At 41.3% G+C, this 25,589-nt stretch overlaps 1 protein-coding gene across 2 annotated transcripts in view; it reads left to right on the top strand.

Moving 5' to 3' along the window:
* Positions 1–25,096, top strand: part of LOC145347857 (NADH-cytochrome b5 reductase-like) — a 35,539-nt gene extending 10,443 nt beyond the window's left edge. For both annotated transcript variants that reach the window (XM_080195777.1, XM_080195778.1), the window contains exons 2-7: positions 4,979–5,155; positions 6,736–6,893; positions 17,502–17,589; positions 17,819–17,923; positions 18,738–18,941; positions 20,779–25,096. In XM_080195777.1, the coding sequence (XP_080051903.1) occupies positions 4,982–5,155; positions 6,736–6,893; positions 17,502–17,589; positions 17,819–17,923; positions 18,738–18,941; positions 20,779–20,982 (933 nt within the window). In that variant the 5' untranslated portion in view covers positions 4,979–4,981 and the 3' untranslated portion in view covers positions 20,983–25,096. The remainder of the gene's footprint in view (positions 1–4,978; positions 5,156–6,735; positions 6,894–17,501; positions 17,590–17,818; positions 17,924–18,737; positions 18,942–20,778) is intronic.
* The last annotated feature ends 493 nt before the right edge of the window (positions 25,097–25,589 follow it).

Genomic DNA, 25,589 nt, shown 5'->3' with positions numbered 1-25,589 from the left:
TCCGATCCGTATTTTGGCCAGAATACTGACGGTGCCCGGATTGGTTCTGCTGTCCATATAAAACAACAATATTTTATCATAACCGTTTTGTCCAGATTTTTCATCTTCGTCCCATGGTCCCAATTTTGTAACTTCATACCTAATGGGCTATCTGGGGGTATTTCCTCCTTCTTATCCTTCCTCCTAGGTTCCCCGTCCCGTCTTCGGGACGACCTATTTCCCATGGTTAGTCTCCAGTAGTCGTCTTGAGTATGAATCACCCACACTCTCAGATCATACTGTCATAACCATGAAGTCAACAAGGTAGATAATAACTCTCACTAGCCCGAATCCAAATCCCGAGAGAAATTTCTTACCTTGATCCGTGCACGGAGTTGTCTGACTTCTGCCTGTGTGTGTACCCCCTTTCCTTTTTACAGGTCCCCGTCACAGTCCTTTTCCCCTACTCATCCGTGTGATTTCCTTCCTAGGGTCCAGAATTATCTCAATCGAGTGGTTTCAGATCTCTCCACCCGGGGACCAAAACGGCGTTCCTAGGCATAAATATATACCAGACGCGTCTTATTCCACCGAGTTGGTCCCCCCGCGAGAGGTCCCCGTTATAATTCAGGATCCCGGACGAGCCCCCAATTTGTGTGAGAAGTAGGAGGTACCCAACCCGAGGCCAGTCAGTTTGTATGGATTACACCCGAGCAACTGACTCAATCCTTGGGGGGGAACTCGATCGGCTTAGTTGTCACCGTTAGGTTTCAACCGTCGAGCCCATCCAAAGAGACACCTCTGGGGACACCGATCCCACTTCCCTTTCCCCCCCTGCTCTTGAAATCAAAGACACGGCGGAGTCATTCTACGTCAGTTTATTCAATCTTGCAAGAAAGGGTGCAGTCCCGCAGGTACACACACACACACAATACATGATTCTGCCTTATATGCCTATGCAGTTTATCATACATCTCCCTTCCCTTGTTAATTGGCTCCCGCGCCGCGCTTCCTTATCGTGAACTGCTCAGCTAGTTCTGTCCTTGGTTTCCACGCTCCCTTATCATGAACTGCTCAGCTAGCTTCACCCTCCTACATCTCTCTTCCCTTGTTCTATCTTTGGCGCCTATTCCTCCTTTTTATGGTTTGTAGTAGCCGTTTCTTTATCATACCCGACCCATGACTACTGGTACTGTGATCGCAAGCAACTGATTTCATACTTGTTTTTTTTTTAAGCACCTGCCCCTGCAAAGCGTTTATACAGTATATTTTACTTCTCGATTTTCCCGCTCTGTCAGCCCGTTTTCTCAAAAATTGCATCGGCTTCCCCTTACAAGCTGAAAGACCAACCAAGGAAAATCTGATTCAAGAGCCATCTCTCCAGGACTAGATTGATCACAGCACTTGAACAGGAAGACAAAGATCTGAAATTCTCCCTTTCATCATCATTTACAGTTTACACAGAGGAGAGGTGGAAACTTGACAAAATTAAGCACTTTCAGCTCCTGTGATAAACTTTGTGGCCGTATCATTCACCACTGCTGTAACAGCCAGCGAAGCATTCAATATACGAGTAAGGTATGATTCTAGTAGACCGAAAAGAAGAACAAAAAACATCCCGAAGGCAACAAGAAAGGAGGACCTCCATAATACTCAGGATAGGAATTTCTCTTTCTATTGGTAGTACTTTTATCTCCACGCTATCTTCAGTATGCAGCTACTCCACATTAGACAATGAGACCTTGAGGTCAGCTCAGAAAGTAATATTGCATCTTCATCAACAATGGAATAAACATCAGGACCAGAATCTATGGAATGTTCTCGAGTAGTTCTCTGATCAGTAGATTTACTTCAAAGTTTTAACATCAGTGTCGGGCATATTTACTACAACAGTATCGCTAGTAATAAGAAAGACAGCTAGTGTCAATACTTCTTCACATAGCTGCTCTGAAAGCAACTGCTTTGTCTGATGCTATGGCTACTTTCTTAGATGGGATGCAGAATTTATATACCTGTATTGCAATATGTTCATTTTGTTTTGGTACACCATTTCTAATTGTAAATCTCTCTCTGTGGCTTGGTGGTGCTACGTGACTGCTGATAGCTGGATTTTTAATTCAGCCTTCCCTTTTAGAATCACAAGTTGTTGAATAGTGCAGAAGGAGGCTGTTCAGGCCAACAAGCCTGCACCAACAACAATCCCACCCAAGTCCTATCCTTGTAAACCACTTATTTACCTTGCCTAAGAGGCAATTTAGCATATCCAATCAACCTAATCCGCACATCTTTGGAGTGTGGGAGGAAACTGGAGCACTCAGAGTGAACCCACGCAGCCACAGGGAGAATGTACAAACTCCACACAAACAGTCACCCGAGGCTGAATATAACCTCGGAACCCTGGCACTGTGAGGCAGCAGCACTAACTGCTTTGTCGCCGTGCTACTCCTTTTATGTTTTAGACTTCTCCAATTCATGCTTAATTTTAATATTTTCAAATTCCTTTTGAAGCTCACCTTTAAGTTGTTCTAAGGTGCTGTTTAGCTGTAGAAACTGTGTAGTTTAGGCCACCCTTTGTTACTGAAAGAAATGTTGAATGTTTCCATAGCTTGCTGATGAGATCTAAATGTGGCCTCTAGCTTATATTGGTACAAATTTATAACCTCTGAACTTTAATTATTAGTTTGATCCAATTTAAGCTAAATTTCTAGTTCTCCCTGGATAGCTTTTTGCCATTTGCTTGCAATTGTTATTGCATGTTGATGGAATAACAAGATAAATTAATCTTTTTATTACCTTCAATCAAAGTTCTCTACGAAGGCAAACAAAGACTTCACAATCATTAGCAGTGGAATCAAACAATGTAGTAAAGTCCAGGACTTCGACTTGCCTCTGTGATGAATTCATTCTCTTGCATTCTTTCCGGAAAGAGCCAATTAATGTCTAAAATACCATCTTACAGATGGTCACTGTCTTTCTTAGCGCTTCCTGTTCCCACTTCTTCTATCCTGTCCCCAAAGAGAAGTGAAAAATCTGGAGTTTCCTCTTGTGGTTCTTGGCGTTGAATAGAGAAGTTAAAGTGTCACTTTATTCAGCCATGAAAATCTATCAGATAATACTGAGACACCTGCTCATAGAAATCGTAGAAACTCTACATAGCAGAAAGAGACCATCTGGCCCATCGAGTCTGCACCGACTACAATCCCACCCAGGCCCTACCCCATATCCCTATGCACTTACCCGCTAATCCCTCTAACCTATGCATCTCAGAACACTAAGGGGCAATTTTAGCATGGCCAATCAACCTAACCCGCACAAACTGTAGGAGGAAACCGGAGCACCTGAAGGAAACCCACGCAGACACGAAGAGAATGTGCAAATTCCACACACAGTGACCCAAGCCAGGTATCAAACCCAGATCCCTGGAGCTGTGAAGCAGCAGTGCTAACCACTGTGCTACCATGCACCCTGCTGTTGTGTCTAATTTGAATTCAGTCAGATGGCCATTTAAATGAATGTTAGAACTCCACTATTAGTTTGTATTTTCCTTTATTTCTCCTAGAAAGGTGCTTTCATGGTTGTCAAGGTTGAGTTTCTTGAATGGAGGTTCCATTAGCAGATTTTTCCTTCTGTCTTATAAACACAGATTTCCTGGAAGGACAGACCAGTTTAAAATGGCCTAACGTACTCTGCAATTCGGCAGGGCACTCTTCCCATCTATGGACCTTCATCCCACCACAGTGGGGACATTTGAAAATTGTATTGACGCTTTTTCAGGATATTTCCCTAGAGCTGCCTTGCTATACTTCCAGTTTTACAGCCCACAAACTGAACAACTTCATCGGGCTGTTCTTGGGAAAGTCTTCTCACATCCCTTGACAAAAGCCTTATTCTGCCTCTGCTGTTCAGCATGCCTAGCCAGTTATAAACTTTGCTTAAATTTATATCTTCCCAAGATGTAAGAAGTCAGAGAGATTCTCACGTAAAACACCAATAGTTATTCTATCTCTGATCAGGTGATCTTTCAGTGCTCCATACTCTCAGTTTTCAGCTTGATGATATAATTCATTAACGAATGAGTCAATCCCTTCACCCTGTCTTTGAATACACTGAATAAATTCTGTTGCCTCTCAATGACAATATTTTTATGAAAACCAAAGTATGAGTCAAAATCTTCAAGACATCCTTGGAGGAGGTTGTCTCTTTGTTTACCCCATCTGGCCAGTACATCATCTGCTATTCACCCAACAGCATCTAACAAAGTACTAACTTGATCTTTCTTCTCCTTATTTGCAAGACCTGACACATTACAGCACTGAGTAAAATATCTTCAAGTTTGCCAATGCTTAGGTTTTCTGGTATTCTCTTATTTGAAATGATTTTGGTAGGGGCAGAGTAGCAGCCATTTCTCACCCTGGTTCAAGGCTGTCATTGTCTGTCGTGCTTGGCTTGTTGTCACTGGGCTGCCCTTGTTATTTTGCCATCTCTGGTATGGTTGGTGGGCTGATCTTAAAGTCCTTCACCTGCTGTGCTAAACTGTTGCTGGGTTTCACTTGAGGCTTTTCCCACCATTTATCACTGATGCTCTGTGGGTGTAATCACTGCTGCTACCATGTGGTTTCATATCAGGATTTGTTAGCTTCTTATTCTAGAAAACATCTTGCTGGAGTCTTTTAATGTTTTTTTGTTGAAAACAAATTTATTACCTACTATTTACAAAGGTTAAGTAAGACCAAGATTGGAGCTACTCTCTAAGATGATTCTCAAGTCATTTTCTATCAGTGAGTTACATCATTGCGATGTGGCTTCTTATGCACATGCTCAGAAGCTATTCTTAGCTTTTAACCAGTTACTCGACAAATATGATTTGAAAACCATCTTCCAAAATTGTTTTGAAGTTAAAACTTTAAATCAGGATATAATTTCTGAGATCTGCGGTAAAGATTTACAATGTTAACAATAAAAATTATTATTTTTTCTAAATTTCTATTATATTTTGAAGGTGATGGCTGATAGTGAGGATGAATGGCTTTCCCTTCGACCACAAGAGCCTTTGCCCACCCAGTGTTGTGGTAGTGGATGTAAACCATGTGTATTCGACATTTATGAGCAGGAACTTGAGCAATGGAAACAGGCAAAAGTTAAAGGAAGTCAAAACCTTCTGAGTCAGAGCAATGAGGTAAATAAAGCTATATAGCAAGTCAAAAACAGTTACTGTTAAAAATGTATGCAAAGCTTCTTCATGTGTCTTCCCCCACTGCCATGTCCTGATGGATAAATGAATAAATAAATCATATTGAACAGCACTATACAAACTAGGAAGTCCCAGATTAGTACTGAGGTGATCCCTATCGAGTTTGTGTGTGTGTCTAATGGGACAATGATCTGGTTTGACATTGAGGATGCAGAAGTGGGATAATCAGTTGCGAATTGATTAGGTCCAAACCCAAAGAATTCTCATTTCAGCATTAGAAGACAAAACAAATTTGTGGCTCTGTACCCGATTGAAAGTTTTGCATCATCAGGAGAGAAAGGGAGTATATTGTTTGCAAAGATTAACACTATTACAATCCTTATGCCAATAAAATACTTTGCATGCGGTGTCCCTGAGTACAGTTAATAATTTTAGTAATTATGTTATTCAAACATAAGTCAGACCCTTGATAAGTTATGAAATAGCTGGGTACTTTAATTGTATTGAAACAAAGACAGCATTGTGCAACAAGTGACCTGGGTGTAAACTGTCTAGTTGAGTTTTAAAACTAACAAGTTCTAGAATTCAATGATGAATTCGATGATCCAGAACCTGTTTATGGGGTCAAGATGCAGGCTAGGGGTTGCTGTATGCAGCACAATTTGTTGGGTGGATCTGAGACCAATGTAAGAAATAATAATCCTGGAACAGATCAGATGAGAACTAGAGTGCTAGACTAAGACTATATAAAAAAATAACTGCGGTAAGCTGTTTGGCCCCTTGGACCTGCTCCATCATTCAGTAGGATCATTGCCCCCTCCCCCCAGTTCTCTGTGGCGAGGAGTACCAAAACTCACAACCTTCTGAGAAAAGAAATCCCTCCACATCTCGGTCTTAAATCAGCACCCCTTTATTCTGAGACTATGCCCTCTAGTTTCAGACTTTCCAATGAGGAAACATCCTCGTAACATTTACCTTATCAAGAACATTAAGAATCCTATGTGAGATACTGACACTGGAAAACGGGGTGCAGCCAGCTAGTGTATGTATTGCTGTTCTTGATACAAATCCAAGACCTGGGTCTGCAGCACAGATCTGAGACAGTTACATATTTATATAATAGCACATTGGTACATTTTTAATATTTGGGATGGTCAAAAGTAAACGGAACACAAAACAAGTTGTTTTCATATCTATTAATCCTTCACAACAATATAACAAACTTTCAATTGTAAAGTCATAATGTTTAGAAAGGAACATGCTACTTTAACCACAGGAGCCATACATTGATTGGTACTGCTTTTCATCAGTTTTTTAAGTGTAAAAGAAAATTTAATTTGACAGATTAAAAAATAAATGATGCTTGTGAATGGTAGAAGGTGAAATCAAAACCCTGTTTTGTGGTAACTATCTGAAATCTATCTTGAATTGAACACAAATGAAAGCTGTGGATTTATGAATCTCACTCTTTCCTGTTTTGGTATAGAATTATCCACATGGAACAGAAATTCAATGATGTTGCCCATTATTTGTTAGAAAATTCCTTATTTCATGTCTTGTTTCAGTTAAAGCAGAATGACTTGCGATTAATTGGAACTGAGAAATGGAGTGCTTTTAAGATAGAATGTGTGGAGCAGCAGACAGCTGACACTTACCTGTATAGATTCCAGTTGCCCAGTGGCTGCTGTCTGGGGTTGACTGTAGGACAACATATTATAGCCAGGTAAGAAATGTGAGTAGTATTTGTTTGTATTATTAGTTATTCAGTTCAATCTGTGGAAAATAAGGCTTGTATTTATATTGGAAGTTTCATGACTCCCTGACACCTCAGAGCACTTTAAAGCCAATAAAATACTTTCAACTGTAGTCACTGTTGTAGTGAAACACAGTGAGAAGTCTCACAACATCAGGTGAAAGTCCAACAGGTTTATTTGGAATCACGAGCTTTTGGAGCGCTGTTCCTTCATCAGGAGAGTGGTCTGCTTTCTTGCATTTTGTAAATGTCTGTGTTGATATGTGCAATCTTCTTCAAAACCCTCTCCACTTTGAGCTGCCGGTTTGTGGTGTCATTGATAGCCATGATGTGGAGATGCAGGCGTTGGACTGGGGTGGGCACAGTAAAAAATCTCACAACACCAGGTTAAATTCCAACAGGTTTAATCACTCTCCTGATGAAGGAGCAGTGCTCTGCAATCTCGTACATAAGAACATAAGAACATAAGAAATAGGAGCAGGAGTAGGCCATATAGCCCTTCGAGCCTGCCCCGCCATTCAATAAGATCATGGCTGATCTGTCGTGGCTCAGTTCCACATTCCCGCCCTCTCCCCATAACCCTTAATCCCCTCGCTTATCAAAAACCCATCAACCTGCGTCTTAAAAATATTTAGCGAGGCAGCCTCCACCACTTCAACGGGCAGAGAATTCCAGAGATTTACCACCCTTTGAGTGAAGAAGTTCCTCCTCAACTCCGTTTTAAACCGCCCCCCCTTTATCTTGAGGCTGTGCCCCCTAGTCCTACTGTCCTTTCTGAGCGGGAAGAGTCCCTCCACCTCTATCCTATCCATCCCATTCATCATCTTATACGTCTCAATGAGATCTCCCCTCATTCTTCTAAACTCTAACGAGTACAAGCCTAGTTTATTCAGCCTCTCCTCATAGCTCAACCCCCTCAACTCCGGCATCAGCCTAGTAAACCTCCTCTGCATTCCCTCCAAGGCCAAAATATCCTTGCGTAAGTACGGTGATCAAAACTGCACACAGTACTCCAGCTGCGGCCTCACCAATGCCCTATACAACCGCATCAAGACCTCCCTACTTTTATATTCAATCCCCCTTGCTATGAAGGCCAGCATCCCATTCGCCTTCCTGACCACCTGCTGCACCTGCAGGCTGGGTTTTTGCGACTCATGCACAAGGACCCCGAGGTCCCTCTGCACCGTCGCCTGCTGCAGTTTTTCGCCACGTAAGAAATAGTCCTTCCTACCATTATTCCTACCAAAGTGGACCACCTCGCACTTGCCAACATTAAATTCCATTTGCCATTTCCTGGCCCATTCGCCCAGCCTATCTAGATCCTTCTGCAGACTCTCCACACCCTCCGTGCAATTTGCCATTCCCCCAATCTTGGTGTCATCAGCAAATTTCGACACCATACACTCGGTTCCCTCCTCCAGATCATAATTCCAAATGAACTTGTTGGACTTTAACTTGGTGCTGTGAGACTTCTTACTGTGCCCAACCCAGTCTAATGCTGGCATCTCCACATAATGAAACACAGCAGTTAATTTTCACACAGCCAACTTCCACAAATAGTAATGTGATAATGACCAGATAATTTCTTTATTGTGATGTTGATCCAGAGATGAAGCCATGAGATCTTTTACATCATCCAAGCTGGCAGATGGAACCTCGGTTTAATATTTCAGCCACATTTGGCTTAAATTACAATGTTTTGCAAACACAATAGTGCTGCTGATCGCAGCCCCAGCTGACACTGCTGAGATTTCTTTTATTATTCATTTATGGGATTGGGGGTTGCTGGCTACACTAGCATTTATTGTCCATCCCTACTTGCCCTTGAGGTGTGCTGAGCTGCCTTCTTGAACTACTGCAGTGCCTGAGATAGGTTCACCTTGTTAGGGAGAGCTCCTTTTAGTTTCTTTTTAAATCCCACCATGTGCCATGAATGTCAACAGGAGAGATGGTCAAAGCAGTGGAATTGGAAGAGAATAGGAGTAAAAGGATATGAAAAATTGATCAGGGATTATTTTATTCGGGATTTATATACAGACACAGGGATATACTGAGGTGAAGGGAGTGACCATTGACCTCACCACAAGAAGTTCACAGGATGCCTGCAATTGAGCACAGGGAGCTAGCAGGGATGACTAAGAGATCACTAAGGCTGAGTTCCCACTCAGTACAGAGGCTAAAAGAAGAGAAAGCAGAAGATATATTTGGTGCTATTGCAGTTAGGGTGAACAAATTCAGAAAATTTTGAATCAGAGTAGTGAGTAATGGAAAAGGAAGCAGAAATCTGAAAGGTAGGGATATGCCTGTATGAAACTTGGAGGTGAGAGTCCCGCCATAGCCATGATTATTTGGGGTGAGCACATGTTGGAAAATCAAACAGAGAAGTTTCTTTCAGGAGGAAAAAATCATGTTTTTCAGTGCTGAATATCATCCACTATGAGAAATGTAAATTCTGGAGGGAATGCAAAGAGGGGAAGAAATTGTTGTTTTAACTTTTGAATGGGGGATGCAGGTTATCTTTTGGGAAGATACTGGACAAAATTGTCAAGAAGAGTGGAGGATGGTCTCGTTGAATCAGATTCAGCTCAGTGGTGAGAATGTCCTAGAAAAAACGTGGAATCAGAGTCAACAACAACTGGAACAAAGTCAGTAAAGTCAAGGAGTGTACAAAACAGCAGTGCAAGTGGCAGAAATGATTTGCCTGCTGGACCACACCACTATGGATCAACACATTTGCATGGTGGAGAGGCTTGTGTGCTCCAGTGATTCCTTCAATGCCTGTCCAGAAAAAAGAGCTATAACGGAGTGATGTACGATATCAAGCTCCAAATTGACATCACTGTCTTCAGTGAGGCCCACCTTCTTAAGGAGGGGCAGCTGAAGGAACAAGCAGGGGATACACCTGCTGGAAAGGAAAGGCTGACAACAACACTTGTATCCATGATGTTGGTCTTGCCATCTGGAATAGGGTCTTGGATGCATTGTCTGAATCTTCAATTGTATAAGTTAAAGATTCATGACACTTCACCTACAGCTCAGCTGTGACTAATATCCCACTGTCATCAGCACTTATGACTGACCCTTAACTTTGATGAAGATTTTCAGGAACAGTTATTTCCTGACCTTGATAAAGTTCTCATTGCCATCCTAAAAGAGGAAAAGGTTAACCTTTAATGCCAGGGCTGGCCATGGCTCCCACCTCTGGAGAGGAACTATTGGGAAAACAGGGTGGGAAAAGCGAATGGTGTCCTCATGCTGACAAAGTGTGCTCAGCATGGCCTCATCACAACATGATGTGGAGATGCCGGTGTTGGACTGGGGTAAGCACAGTAAGAAGTCTCACAACACCAGATTAAAGTCCAACAGATTTATTTGGTGGCACAAGCCACAAGCTTTCGGAGCGCTGCTCCTTCATCAGGTTAGTGGGAGTCGTGTTCATAAACAGGGCATATAAAGGCACAAACTCAATTTACAAAATAATGGTTGGAATATGAGTCTTTACAGGTAATCAAGTCTTAAAGGTACAGACAATGTGAGTGGAGAGAGGGTTAAGCTCCGATTAAAGAGATACGTGTTGTCTCCAGCCAGGACAGTTAGTGAGATTTTGCAAGTCGTGGGGGTTACAGATAGTGTGACATGAACCCAAGATCCTGTTTGAGGCCATCCTCATGTGCGCGGAACTTGGCTATCAGCTTCTGTTCAGCGATTCTGCGTTGTGTGTCATGAAGACCACCTTGGATAACGCTTACCTGAAGATCAGATGCTGAATGCCCGTGACTGCATTGACTAAAGCAACTTGACCAAAGAGAGGTACAACTCACAACCAGTATGAAAATTGGCACAGATGGATCTGGGTGTCCTGGTACATGAATCTCAGAAAATAAATACGCTGACATAGCAAGTGATTAAGAAGGCAAATGGAATGTTGGTGTTCATTGCAAGCGAAATAGAATATAAAAGTAGGTAAGTTTTATTGCAGCTGTACAGGGCCTTGGTGAGACCACATCTGGAGCACAGTGTACAGTTTTTTTTTCTCTTTATTTGAAAAGGATATATTTGTGTTTGTAGTTTTTTTTTCTTTCAGAAGGTCATTAATCTGTGGAATTCTTTTCCCCAGAAAGCAGTGGAGGCTCAGTCATTTTAATCAAGGCTGAGTTAGATGGATTTTTGATAGACAAAGGAGTCAGGGTTATTAGGGGAAAATAGGAGGGTGAAGTTGAGACCAATGGCAGATCAGCCATGATCTTATCAAATGGCAGAGCAAACTTGAAGGGTCTTATGGCCTACTCCTACTTGTGGCTAGTCCTAGACACTTCCCCCAACAATTTCAGGAATGTAACTATTATAACTATCTTCAAGAGGGGAGATAAATTATGCCGTGGAAACAACAAAGAATGCGAATGCATTGGAGAGCACACAGAAGAATTTTACGAGAATGGATTCAGGGATAAAAAACTTCAGTTATAAGGACAGTTTGGAGAGGTTGCACTCTTCTTGGAGAGAACAAGGCTAAGAGGAGATTTGACAGAGTTGTTCAAAACTATGAGGGGGGCTGGACAGAGTAGATAGGAAGAAACTGCTCCTGCTCATAAAACGATGTAAGAATGAGAGGGCACAGATTTAAAATGATTTGCAAGAATAGCAAATGTCATGCAAGAGGAAAAAAATTTGCATTGAGTAATTTGGTTCTGGAATGCACAGTCTGGAAGTGCAGTGAAGGCCCATTTAATGAAGGCATTTAAGAGAACATTAGATGATTATTTGAATAGAAACCATGTGTAAGGATATGGGGAAAAGGCAGGCGACTGGCGCGATGACATAATGTTCATCTGGAAAGCCGATAAAGATACAATCGGCCAAATAACCTTTCTCTGTGCAGTAACAATTCTGTAATGCTGAAGGTATTTTTCTCTTCTCCATACAAAGTGTCAAAAACAGGGATGGGAGATAACCAAAAACCTATTCTCTTTCCTCTGCTGTACATGATCAGTATGTTTTTTATTTGTAAAGGAAGATGTGTGTTTTTCTTAACTTGGGCTTGTACTCACTGGAATTTAGAAAAATGAGAGGAATCTCATAGAAATATATAAAATCCTGATGGGACTGGACAGGCTAGACGTGAAAGAATGTTCCCCCGATGTTGGGAAAGTCCAGAAGTAAGGGTTACAGTCTAAGAATAAGGGTAAACCATTCAGGACTGAGATGAGGAAGAAATTCTTCACTCAAAGTTATGAACCTCTGGAATTCTCTACGACAAAAAACAGTTGAGGCCAATTTTATTAGATATGTTCAAGAGGGAGCTGGACACGGCCCTTGTGGCTAAAGGGATCAGTGGGTATGGAAAGAAAGTGGGAGTGGGATGTTGAAAGTGCATGATCAGCCATGATCATAATGGTGGTGCAGGCTCAAAAGGCTGAATGGCCTTCTCCTGCACCTATTTGCTATGTTTTTTTCCCTATGAATGTGCAGTCAAATGAAATAACTAGCACAAAGTTTTTGTGGGTTTAAATAAAAAGGATTATTTATTCATGCAGTCATCCCAAAAATCTAAACACTAGTCACTCATACTCGCGCACACACACACACACACGAAAATATTATAGATAGAGAGGATAGCTCACTTTTACAAGTTGTAAACAAAATAATTCATAGTTCACATGTTTGACTTGTCTTAGAAAGAGCAATCGTTGTGGGCCTGTTGAAGATGGCATTTTCACTCCTAAAAGATAGCCTAAGTGTTTCAGTAGCTTGATTCGTATATCAATATCATTAAAGGATTCCTTCGAAGAGTCGGATATTCAGCAGGCCACAAAGTGAGTCATTGTTGTTTTCTTACCAGGAAGTTACATTTCTGTACAGTGGGCTTTGAAAAGGATTATCTGGGAAACTTTAAAGATGTAGCTGTCTCCAGGTTTTAAAATGTGTGAATGTTCCTGCCTTTTTCTGCAGCTGCTGTTTCTTGCTCTGCTTATTGCAGGCTGACCAGTTTCTCCCGAGTTCCACCTGAACTTCTACTGTTCACTTCTAAAAGACTGTCCTGCATGAGAAACACCACAATCATGTGATGTCCTGCATGAGAAACACCACAATCAGCAGTGCAAGCCGTGGTCAGCTGACAATGCAGCAGCAGACTTTCAAAGAGTCTGCTGCACAACAGGGAAGCCCTTTATCACAGAGTGTTTTTAAATTTAAATTTAATTTGTAAATATTCCACATTACATTGGTTTCTCTTTCTCCATCATTTTTTTTTCTTGAGACAAGCTTAATCAGCGAGCTGAATATACTGGCTCACCTCGTGGTTGGTACACATTGATGGTTAGAGGGTAGTTAGGAACATTTCTTTGTTATGGGAGAAACAATGTCGCATTTTTATGTCACTTGTTGTTGAATGTTCTGGAGCAGACAGGAGAGAGAAACAAACTGAATTTATTTATCCTCTCACCATCTGTTTGAAAGCAGAGGTGTTTTTAATTGTTTCTAAAGCAGGAATGTTTTGCTAAACCTTCAGTCTGTGTTGTCCAATTTATAGGTGACAAACAGTAAGCTCACATTATGATTAACTCAGAACATTAGTTTATTCCACATTCAATCCTTCTCAAAGCCAATTCTACAAGCAATCAGGCAAAATTCCTGCAAAATCAGAACTGGGCATTGTTTTGATGGCTGAAAAGCATATTCCCTGCCAGATACAGTTTACTCAAATGGCTAATGTTCAAGGGGAGGACAAAGAAAACACTTCAAAGACATTCCAACTCTTTCCTTGAAAATGGCAGCATTGACATTAATAATTTGGGGAGGTTGTGGTTGGTGGTGATGGTGGAGGGGGAGGCTTGCTACCAATCATTCAAAATGAAGACAATTTGCCCATCAAGCTGCATCATGCTTACAGTCACAATGCCTAAATGATGAGACAGAGCGGTGAGAGAGAAGAAAAGGAAGGAAATCCTGCACTCTGTGGGACATCCTGCCCCAAAGTTCTTTGTATTGAGAATCAGTTGGTTCGTAAGACCAAAGGATGTAGGAGCAAAAGTAGGCCATTCAGCCTATCAAGTCTGCTGTGCCATTCAATGGAATCATTGCTGATCTGAAAAAAATCTTCAACTCCACTTCCAATCCTTACCCTCATAATCCTTGATTCCCTTACTGATTAAAAATCTGTCCATCTCAGCCTTGAACACACTTACAACGTAGCCTCCACAGTCCTCTATGGTAAACAATTCCACAGATTCACTACTCTTCGAGAGATTTAATTCTCCTCATCTCTCTTTCCACAAGTAGGAAAAATAGAACCAGAGGGCACAACCCCCGGCTAAAGGGACGATCCTTTAAAACAGAGATGAGGAGGAATTTCTTCAGCCAGAGAGTAGAGAATCTGTGGAACTCTTTGCCGCAAAAGACTGTGGAGCCCAGGCCATTGAGTGTCATTAAGACAGAGATAGATAAGTTCTTGATTAATAAAGGGATCAGGAGTTATGGGGAAAAGGCAGCAGAATGGGGATTAGAAAAAAAATCAGCCATGATTGAATGGCGGAGCAGATGATGGGCCGAATGGCCTAATTCTGCTCCTACGTCTTATGGTCTTAAATGGGCAATCTCTTAAGCTGAAATTGTGCCCTCTGGTCCAAGACTCTCCTACAAGGCGAAATAACTTCTCAGCATCTACCTTGTCAAGCCCCCTGAGAATCCTTTATGTCTCAATAAGTTTGTCTCTTATTCTTCTAAACTCCAATGGTACAGGCCCAACCTCATAGAATCATAGATTCCTACGGTACAGAAGGAGGCCAAGGCCAAGGAGCCTGCACTAACAACAATCCCACCCAGGCCCTATCCTCGTAGCCCCATGCATTTACCCTGCTTATCTCCCTGACACTAAGGTTCAATTTACCATGGCCAATCCATCTAACCCACACATCTTTGAACTGTGGGAGGAAACTGAAGCACCCAGAGGAAACCCATGCAGACATGGGGAAAATGTGCAAACTCCACACAGACAGTGACCTAAGCCGGAAATCGAACCCTGGTCCCTGGCGCTGAGAGGTAGCAGTGCTACCTATCAACCTATGCAATTTCTCCCCTTAACAAAATCCCTCCATACCCAGGATCAACCCCCTAGTGAACCTTTCCTGAACTGCCTCCATAACGGAACCAAAACTGTTCATAGTATTCCAATTGTGCACTAACTAGGAGATTCTTAGAGTAACTTCATTGCGGTGTTAATGTAAGCCTACTTGTGACACTAATAAATTAACTATGCCTTGTATAGTTTTAGCAGGACTTCCCTATTTTATGCTTCATTCCCTTTGAAATAAAGGTCAGCATTCCATTTGCCTTCCACATTACCTGCTGAACTTGCATACTAGCTTTATGTGATTTATGCACATCGACCCTCAAATCACTCTGTGCTGCAGCTTTCTGCACTCTTTCACCATTTAAATATTATTCAACTCCTTTATTCTTCCTACAAAAGTGCACAACTTCACATTATCCTAGATTATGTTCCATCTGCCAAGTTTTGCCCATTCACTTAGCCTGTCTGTCTGTCTTTGTTGGCTCTTGCTGTCAATCTCATCACTTGCCTTCCCATCTATTTTTGTGTCATTGCAAAAGGTTGGGTTAGCTGAATAACTGGTTAATGATGTGGAGCGATGCCAACAGCATAGATTTGACTCCCGTACTCGTTTAGGTTATTTATAAAGGCCCTACTTTCTCAACCTTGCCCCTTGCCTGAGGTGTGGTGACACCCAGATTAAATCACCACCAGTCAGCTTCCCCCCACCCCTCAAAAGGGAGAGCAGCTTATGGTCATCTGGGACCGTGGCAACTTGATTGCTTCTCAACTCTTTGGCTGGGATTGGCATTGGATCACGCCAGGGATGTAGTGCAGTACTTTGTCTTGTTGGATTGGATCTTGTTTATCTCTCTTGTGGGGGCTATGAATTGGATTCAATTGGTTTTTAAATTTGATTTTTGAAGCGGGCAGGGAATGGATTTGGGTTTTCCTAGTCCACTCTGGACATTGGCTTTGTGGCTTTAAGAATGCAGTAAATTTTTTTTAAAACTTGGCAATAGTACATCCACTTTGGTAGGAATAATGGTAGGAAGGATTATTACTCACGTGGAGAAAAACTGCAGCAGGCGATGGTGCAGAGGGACCTCGGGGTCCTTGTGCATGAGTCGCAGAAACCCAGCTTGCAGGTGCAGCAGGTGGTCAGGAAGGCGAATGGGATGCTGGCTTTCATCGCAAGGGGGATTGAATATAAAAGTAGGGAGGTCTTGCTGCGGCTGTATAGGGCATTGGTGAGGCCGCAGCTGGAGTACTGTGTGCAGTTTTGGGCGCCGCACCTGCGCAAGGATATTTTAGCCTTGGAGGGAGTGCAGAGGAGGTTTACTAGGCTGATTCCGGAGTTGAGGGGGTTGAGCTATGAGGAGAGGCTGAATAGATTAGGCTTGTACTCGTTAGAGTTTAGGAGAATGAGGGGAGATCTCATTGAGACGTATAAGATGATGAATGGGATGGATAGGATAGAGGTGGAGAGACTCTTCCCGCTCAGAAAGGATAGTAGGACTAGGGGGCATAGCCTCAAGATAAAGGGGGGGCAGTTTAGAACAGAGTTGAGGAGGAACTTCTTCACTCAAAGGGTGGTGAATCTCTGGAATTCTCTGCCCGTTGAGGTGGTGGAGGCTGCCTCGCTAAATATTTTTAAGACGCGAGTTGATGGGTTTTTGGTGAGAGAGGGGATTAAGGGTTATGGGGAGAGGGCGGGAATGTGGAACTGAGCCATGACAGATCAGCCATGATCTTATTGAATGGCGGGGCAGGCTCGAAGGGCTAGTTGGCCTACTCCTGCTCCTATTTCTTATGTTCTTATGTTCCTCCAAGTCATTAATATATGTGTTGCAAATGATTGTGGCCCCTTGTGGCAATCCAGTAGTTAACAGTTGCCGCTCTGAAAATGGTCCTCATATTGCAACTCTGTCTTCTATTAAATAGGCAATCTTCTATACATGCTAATATACTGACCCTCAACACAATGGGCTCCTATCATATTAGTAGCCTTTTCTGTGGTACCTTATCAAACACATTTTGGAACTCCAAATATATAACATCTATTGGCTCACCTTTATCTATCTCGCTCATTAACACCTCAAAGATTTATAATACATTTGTCAGGTGTGACCTCTTCATGAAGCCAAGTTGACTGTTTGATTATACTGTGTATTTCTAAATTTCAATCACATGAAAACCCATAGCAGAAACTTGCAACCTGGAGGAGATGTCATCCTCAAATAGAGAGACAGCCAATGAGACATGAAGGTGTCTGGAGCACAAATGAACATATAAACTTCTATAGTTTTAGTAGAAAAAGGAAATTGGATAATTATTTGAAAAACAGCATAAAATGTTACGTGGAATGGGTTTAGCTTAGATATCCTCAGTTAAAGAGCTAGTACAGGTGCTATGGAGCGCATGATGTAATTTTGTGGTGAAATTTCCTTGATTATTTAATTGAATATAAACTTGATTATCAAGCAAGTATTATAATATTATTGATTCTAAACATTCTGTTTAATTGAAAGAGGAATTGTGAATGGTCTGGAAGTTCAGAGAGCGTACACTCCAGTGAACCCTGTGGATGCAGAAGGTTATTTTGAAGTTCTGATAAAGGTACTGTGCCATTTTGTGCTGTGATCCAAGTTTTACACTTTTGTTACTGCACTGCAATCGAGCAATTGATCAGGCAACAGATAATTCTACCATGCAATTGTGTTCAATTTTAATATCTAACACACGATAGCTGTCCAAAAATAGTTCATGTGTGTAGCATTTTGAGCTATCCTGACAATATAATTAGGTGCTAAATAAATTCAACTATTTGATTTCAACGTTATAATAGGTATATGAAGATGGATTAATGTCTCAATATGTGAAGACTTGGAAGGAGTGCGACAGTGTATGTTGGCGGGGCCCTTTTGGTGGCTTTCCATACAAACCAAATCAGGTCAGCCACTCAAAGTTAATTTGCGAACTAGAATGCTTTTATCATTGTGTCAATGTTTGATGTAATATAGAGTAATTATATAATTATGTGTTGTGATTAGTTAGAAAAAGAAATAAATAGTCCCTATGACTTTTTCCTTCTCTATCCTGAGAAAATTACTGAGCAATCTGTCTGAGATTTCTTAATGTTAGAGCCATAGAATCCCTACAGTGCAGAAGGAGGCCAATTGGCTAATTGAGTCTACAGTGACTCTCTGACAGAGCATCTTACCTTAGGCCAATCCCCTCCCTATCCCTGCACCCCATGCATTCACCCCACTAATCCCGTTAATCTACATACCTTTGCACACTAAGAGGCAATTTAGCATGACCAATCCACCTAATCTGCACATCTTTTAGTTCGTGAGAAAATAAGGCAAAAGCCTGTAATATTGTCTCTTGGCAGTTAACTGTCAGTTGCTGCCAACTGGTACATTCTCCATGACAACTCCTCCACCACTCAGAGGCCACTTGCCAACCAAAGAGCACCCTTTTCTCATACAGTATAAAGTTGTTGTTTCTCCTAATATTGGTGTTCTTGCAGTTGTCCTAGTGTGTGCAAAATGAAAAGTTTGGACAAATGTATTTTTCAGCAAAAATATCTCTCTGATTTATTAGCTTTCAGACGCTAGCCTGAGATTGAATTATTCCTTACTTTAGTTAACTTTTAACATTGACAATCTAAAACAAAAAGGAAGTACTACATTTCTGCAGTTTATTAAGGTTAAGAATATTGATTTGCAATGTATTGGTGCCATTTGCTTTTTATCTGGCAGTATGAGCAGCTGTTGCTGTTTGCCTCAGGGACTGGTATAGCTCCAATGGTGCCTCTGCTCAAATATATTGTAGCAAATGAAGAGGATGAAACGTTTGTTACCTTGGTGGGGTGCTTCAGGACTTTCCAAGATATCTACATGAAGCCTCAACTTCAAGAGCTGGCTGCTTACTGGAATGTGAAAGTGTGGTTTGTTCTGAGTCAGGTAAGATAGCACATTAGCCCAGATTTTGTGGTCAGCAGCAAAATGCCCCACTCCCCAAAAACCTTGAAAACAGTTGTCCACAATAATCTAGCAATCTGTGCTCTGAGTTTTCCCTTTCCTGACATCAATTTAAATCTAATGCCAAAGCAAAAGAATTTTCATATGTCCAACAATAGTGATATCATCAAACGGGATAAGCAGCCAATAATACCATTAAAAAGTTCTCACACGGCAAATGAGGAAGTATAATCGATTGATCATCCTTTTTTTAAAGAAATTTTGCAGACCATGAAATAAATGTTGGGAGCTCCACATTGGAAACAGAAATGGCATAAACAATTTTTAAAAATATGTTTTTTATTAAAACATTATTTATCATAATGGCAAGATTTGGTGTAACACAACTGTAAAATTATTTTTCCAGGGACAGAAATGTTCTTTGGCATTAGCTGTAACTTACTGTGCTTTTAAAGACCTAGTTTACATTAATAAAGCATAATTTTTCAGAGGCATTTTAATAGTGATATTACAGTGTAAAGTGGGAGGTTCTTGCCAGTGATATGCAAAAATTACAATCTGCGGGGTCTTTAACAGTGCATCCTATGGAGGAACAGGGAATCGTTAATAGTAGTGAATTTCTGAATCTAACTACGTATACGCAGTCAACAGAAGTTGCAGTCAGTTCCACAGTTGTAAAGATGGCAAATGCCGACAATTTCACCATTTTACAAGCACATAATGTGGGCCTTTGAAAATTAGCAGAACATTAGGATTGGCTGATACATTGAATTATCACCTCACCTTTTATCATTGAAAGCTAGGTTTATCACCATGGAAGTCAAGCATTAAAGTGTCTCTTCTTCTATCTGCTTTTTGTGTACTCCTTAGGCTTTTTCAGTGCATGCACCTTTCCCACCACCCCATAAAGTTACATTATAAGGAGCGCAACAGATAATGAAAAGAACCGAGACAATCAGGATCATATAGAGATATGAATAAGGAAAAGGGATTGGGTGAAAGGATCAGCCATGAAGGATAAAAATGGAAGAGAATGAAAGACTGGAGGTGGAACAGGAGACAGAGAAACATATAAGGGGAGGGAGAGAGAAACAGAAGCAAGTGAAGAATGGGACAAGGAAAGACAAGTAAACTGGGCGAGAATGAGAAAAATATAGTGAAGGGAAGGACCAGAAAGAAAAAAGTGAAAGAAGGAAACAGAAAAGGTGAGACAAGAAAGAGGAGTAGGATAGAAAGAGAAACCAAAGTGGAGGAGAATAGGGACAGAGACAAGTTCAGGGGAGGTAAAATAGAAACAAAGGTGGAGGAGAGAGAACATGAGAAACAAACAAAGGATGAGAGAAATAAAAGTGATGAAGAATCCAGAAAAACGGAAGTGTGAAAAGGGAAATTAAAAAAAAGACAGCAGAAAAGTTCCAGCCCAACCACTTCAACACATAACAAGGCTCGCGCTTGAATGTAGCACTTACCAGCAGTGCCAGTACCTCTATATAAGGGACATTAGAGGCTATGCACACTTTTTAGTCCAACTGACAAAGTGCATGCTCAATAAGAGATGATGAGTGACTGTCCAACAGAGATGATTCCTTAATTTCACAGAGATAAATAGACAAAAAAAAACTCCAGTTTACTTCTGGTTTGTGACTCTTTTGACTGAACAAATGAATAATGTTGATAAAACCAATATGTAATGTCCAATTAAACACAACTTATTAAGAAATGAAACTGCTGCTGTAATGAGAATACTATAAACATCCCATTATCAAACACAAATTTCATCCACTTTTGTATAAATAATTGATTCCATAAATTATTTTAGGAGCATGACCTGGAAACTCTTCCCTGGAGTTATCAAGAAAAATCCTACAATGGACGGGTAAATGCGGATATGGTGAAGGATTTTGTAAACACATGTCGACGGAAACCATTTGTTGTGGTTTGTGGATCCATTACTTTCAACAAAGACATCCTTAACTATCTCAATCATATAGACTTCTCAGAAGATTTGCATTTTATGTTTTAGAAAATTTGAATGTCATTACCTGTGTGCATAAAATCCTACTTTTAATATACAGCAGAGCTTCAGATATTGGTGGAAGAATCCACTTCAAATACTTGTGACTATCTGAATTAATTAATGCTGGAATACAGGAATTGGAAGAGGATCGTGTATATTAATTATGAAAAATAAGGCTGAACATTCAAAGGGTTCAGATGGGATTCACCACCAAACCTAATCCATTCCAGCCTAAATTAGAGGATTATGATCAGAAGGAGGAATTTTTTCCCAAATCACTCTGAAGCACCCATACCTCCTCCAGTTCAGATCAGCTAACTTACCATAGACCAGTGATCAACATGGATCCACTGTGCCTGTACTGCTCTGACAGTGCATTTACTCATTAAAACAGGTTTATTCGTTCTTACAATGAGGTGTCATGATGCCATGTGGTCAAAACTATTTCATTTGTTCACTGCAGTTTTTTGATATTTGTCATACTAGACTGCTCAAAGTAGTAGCAGGTTTAACAACACACAGGACAAGAGAGAATGAATTTTATGAAGATGGGCTTGGGTTGCTGTGGCATGTGATCATGAAACAGGAACATGGTGCTCTGGTGCTGAGAAACTACAAGCTTGCAGTTTTAAACTGCATGATTTTTGGTTTAGCTGCTGCTTTTTTAAAATATATTTAAATAAATTAATTCTAAATCTGTAAATTTTATACCTCCATAAAGTTTTGTTTAATCAATTACCTTTTGAGCTAATGAAGATAAGGATGTTATTGCTGAAGAGCAGGATTTTCTTCTGATATTTTACATTCATTTTTGCTGTTAAACTTCCAGGTTAAGGAGTTAGATACAAAGTAAAGCAATCCACGCTGCCAAGTGTCTTAGCTCAGCTTCGGTGGAATGTATCCAAATTTCTATTTTCCAACAACTATTTTATGATTTGAGTGATTCAACCCATTCATGCCAATTTAAAGTCACTTTGTGCTGTGGCTTTGTGAAAGTAAAGAACTGAACTCGGAACCCCCTTACAGTCATTAAAAAGCATTTCTGCAAACAAATATGAGGCTACATCTCTTGCTAGCACTTGCAGGAAAGCTGTGTTTGCACTGAAGTAATTTTAGGCTGAGTGTAGCTTAAGTTACTGTAACTAAAATCATGCAAAGGATTGATAGGAATTAATTCTTTTCAATAAAACTTCAGTAATTCAAAGTCATGGAAAAGAAAGATAAGCACCCATCACAGCATCAGCATGTCCATCTTGGATGACTACAAAATTTAATGTCTTATCTGAAAGACAGCCCCTCCAACAGTGCAGCTATGTCTCAGTACTGCATTGAAGTAACAGCCAAGATTTCTGTGCTCAGGTCTCTGAAGTGGGGACAAAGAACACATAGGGTGAAATTTTAAAAGATCCCTGGAGGGACTGTGACCTGTAGGGCCCTGGTTGACTTTTGGGTGTCACAGATATAGCTGTGCCGCTCTGTTCAACCCTGAGATCCACCGGGCTCAGGAAGGGAAGATTTGGAAGGGCTGGGGATGCCAGGGGTTCATTGGGTGGAAGGCCATGGTTCTTCCTCCCTCAGGGTGCTCATTGGCCCCTGAGGTATCCCATGGGACAGTGGGGCAGCTGGAGTTTTAGTAGCCTTGGTGTCACCTGGCTTCGCCAGTCCTGGAAGCCCAACTGTGTCTGCAGCATGGTGTGCAAGCCATCAGTGATGGCCTCTGAGTCTAGACCAAGCTCTGGATCCTCTCAGTGACAGTCCTCTGAGTCTGGCTCAAGCTCTGGAGCCCCTCAGCAATAGCCCTGTGAGAGTGGACCAAGCTCTTGAGGCCTTCAGCCATAGTCCACTGTGTCCAGCATGGTCCTGAGACCTTCAGCCATAGTTCTCTGAAAATTGGCCATGCCTTGGACCTTGCCACCCATGGCTACCAATTCCTGCCCCAGTATCTACACTGTGGTCACCACCCTTGTAGTCTTAGCCTGGGTGCAACCTCCTGCACTTGAAGGCTGTGGGATCCCAAACAGCCATGCAGTTGCTGGAATGTTGCTCACAGCCCCTCCTGTAATCCCCAGCTCTGGCTCTGCATCTCCAGCAGTTTCAGGAGAACTGATCCGAGCAGCCTTGCACCTGGCTAGGGGCCAGCTGTTTCCTTGGCTCCAGGAGACCTCCAGCTGCCCGAGCCCATGGACTTTCTCGCCTCCATCTGATGAGCAGCCTCATCTATGTGGTGCTCACTAGAAAGTCTATTGATTAATTTATTAGAAAGTTACCTTTACTCCAATTAGAATTAACACTAAGTATAATTGGCACATAAATAAAACATTATTGTTGAGGGTTTCAGAAACAAAATATTGGAGGCTGCCAAATATTTTTGGCACTAGAAAGGCAACAGGCCAAGCTTGAAGAGATTAATAGAATTAATCAATTATCACTGTATTCACTGCTTTGCTGTTACACAAAGCCTATAAAAACCAGTAATGTATTGTCCCAGTGCAGACCCAGTCAAGAGCATCCAACCAGTGTTGATCCTGGCAGAAAGGTCTTATTTGGTGATGGATTGCAAACAGAGCTCTTCAACACTACATATATGCTTAGGCGTACATAAATGTAAAATGGGCAAGTATTTCAGAATTTGCTCACATACTTTTTCTTCCACATTACTCAGTCAGTTTATTCTGAGTGAAAGCTTGTCACCCCATGCAAGCCACTACCACTTGCAACAAAATGCATGAAATTTTAAAGTTGATTTATTACTGTCACACTGCAATGAAGTTACTGTGAAAATCCCCTAGTCACCTCCTTCTGACACCTGCTCGGTACAATTTAACATAACCAATGCACTTAACCAGCAGCCTTTTGGATTTTGGGAGGAAACTGGAGCACCTGTAGGAAACCCACACAGACATGTGGAGAATGTGCAGACTCTGCACAGATAGTGATGCAACCTCCATAGTTTGCCATTAACAGACACTCTGTGAGATCATAAGCAACACAATTAGCCTTATCATCCCACAGGTTTAAGCCTTGTGCTTGCTATACCTACCCACTAGAGAGTACAGTCCTGTATAATTACAGGCTAGCATTGATTTATTAGCTATAAAAACTCCTAATGTGGCAGAATGCAACCTTGTACGCCTAAAGCAACTGTGACATTGTCCCAGACTAAAAGAGTAATGTTTGACAGTGGCACAATGGTTAGCACTACCTCACAGTCTCAGGGACCTGGGTTTGATTCCTGGTTTGGGTCATTATGCGGAGCTCGTCACGTCTGTGGGTTTCCTCCAGGTACTTCAGTTTCGTTCCACAGTTTGAAAGACATGCTGGTTAGGTGCATTGACCATGCTAAATTCTCCCTTAGTGTACTCTGAGCATGCGCTGTGGTGTAGCAACTAGGGGATTTTCACAGTAACTTCATTGAAGTGTAAATGTAAGTCTACTTATGATACTAATAAATAAACTTTAACCATGATTAGAAAAATATCAGTGATTTGGGAGTTTTGCTCTTGCAAAATAGAGATGTGGATTAGCGTGAACAATGCGCTCATAGATAGGAAGGGCAGCAAAACCAACCAAAGGAATATTACTACGCAAAACTGCCTCCTTCTCTAACCCAAATGAATCTCAAGACCAAGAAATCTCCTTAAAGGTATACTGCTCCCAAAACATGCAAAAAAAGTAATATATTATTGTACACTTGCAACATCTGTGCATTCAAAGTGCACAGTGACTTCATAAAATATGTGAATTTAGACTTTTGAAAATATAACAAAGAAAACAATCACACAAACCCTGAGATTAATTTTGAGAATTGAAATGCTTAGCTAGTATTTATGGTACTTCACTTCTATATGTAGATTTCCCTTTGTTTTGGGTGTTTTATTTATTGACAGTGGCTATTGACATGAATATCTGTCCATGTGTCCTTGATGCCTGAATGCTTCACGCCGCAGGATTAATGACCGTGGCACTGTTATTGCAACTCTGAAGAGGAGCAGTCTTCATTCAGCTGATTACCAGAAGTAACAGATCCACAACGTGTTGTACTTTGTTACAGTCCTCTGACTGATTTCAGGCTCTTACTCATTATTGGCATTGATTCTTCTGAAAATAGTTATCATTAGAATGACCTTCAAATGTGTCTGGCTGGGGGTAAGATTGGCTGGGGGGAGGATCGGCTGGGGAGGAAGATTGGCTGGGAGAAACTGCCCACCCCCTAAAAAAAACAAGGGGGGTCTGAGTGAGGAGGGGATTTACAAGAGGGGCTAGAGTAAGGAGGGCTGAGTGAGGAGAGGTTCACAGAAGGGGAGCTAAGTGAGGAGGAAGTTCACAGGAGGAGGGTTGAGTGAGGAGAGAGAAGTCCACTCAGCCAGTCTAACTCAATCAGACAATGGGGCAAGAGGCATCCAAACACATGCTTTGCACTTTTACTTTCCTCACATCATTTAGGGGAGATGTGATTTACTGGTGTATCACTGGATTTGTAATCCAGAGGCCCAGGCATATGTTTTAGAGACATGTGTTCAAATCTCCCCAAGACAGTTGATGGAATTTAACTTCAATTAATAACCTGGAATTGAAAAGCTAGTCTGAATAATAGTAACCATTGTCTTAACCAA

Source organism: Carcharhinus amblyrhynchos, chromosome 9, assembly GCF_965287045.1.
Source record: "Carcharhinus amblyrhynchos chromosome 9, sCarAmb.v2.hapA, whole genome shotgun sequence".
Classification (NCBI taxonomy): domain Eukaryota; kingdom Metazoa; phylum Chordata; class Chondrichthyes; order Carcharhiniformes; family Carcharhinidae; genus Carcharhinus; species Carcharhinus amblyrhynchos.
The sequence above is the reverse complement of the archived record's forward strand: the minus strand, read 5'-3'. Positions and strand labels throughout refer to the sequence as shown.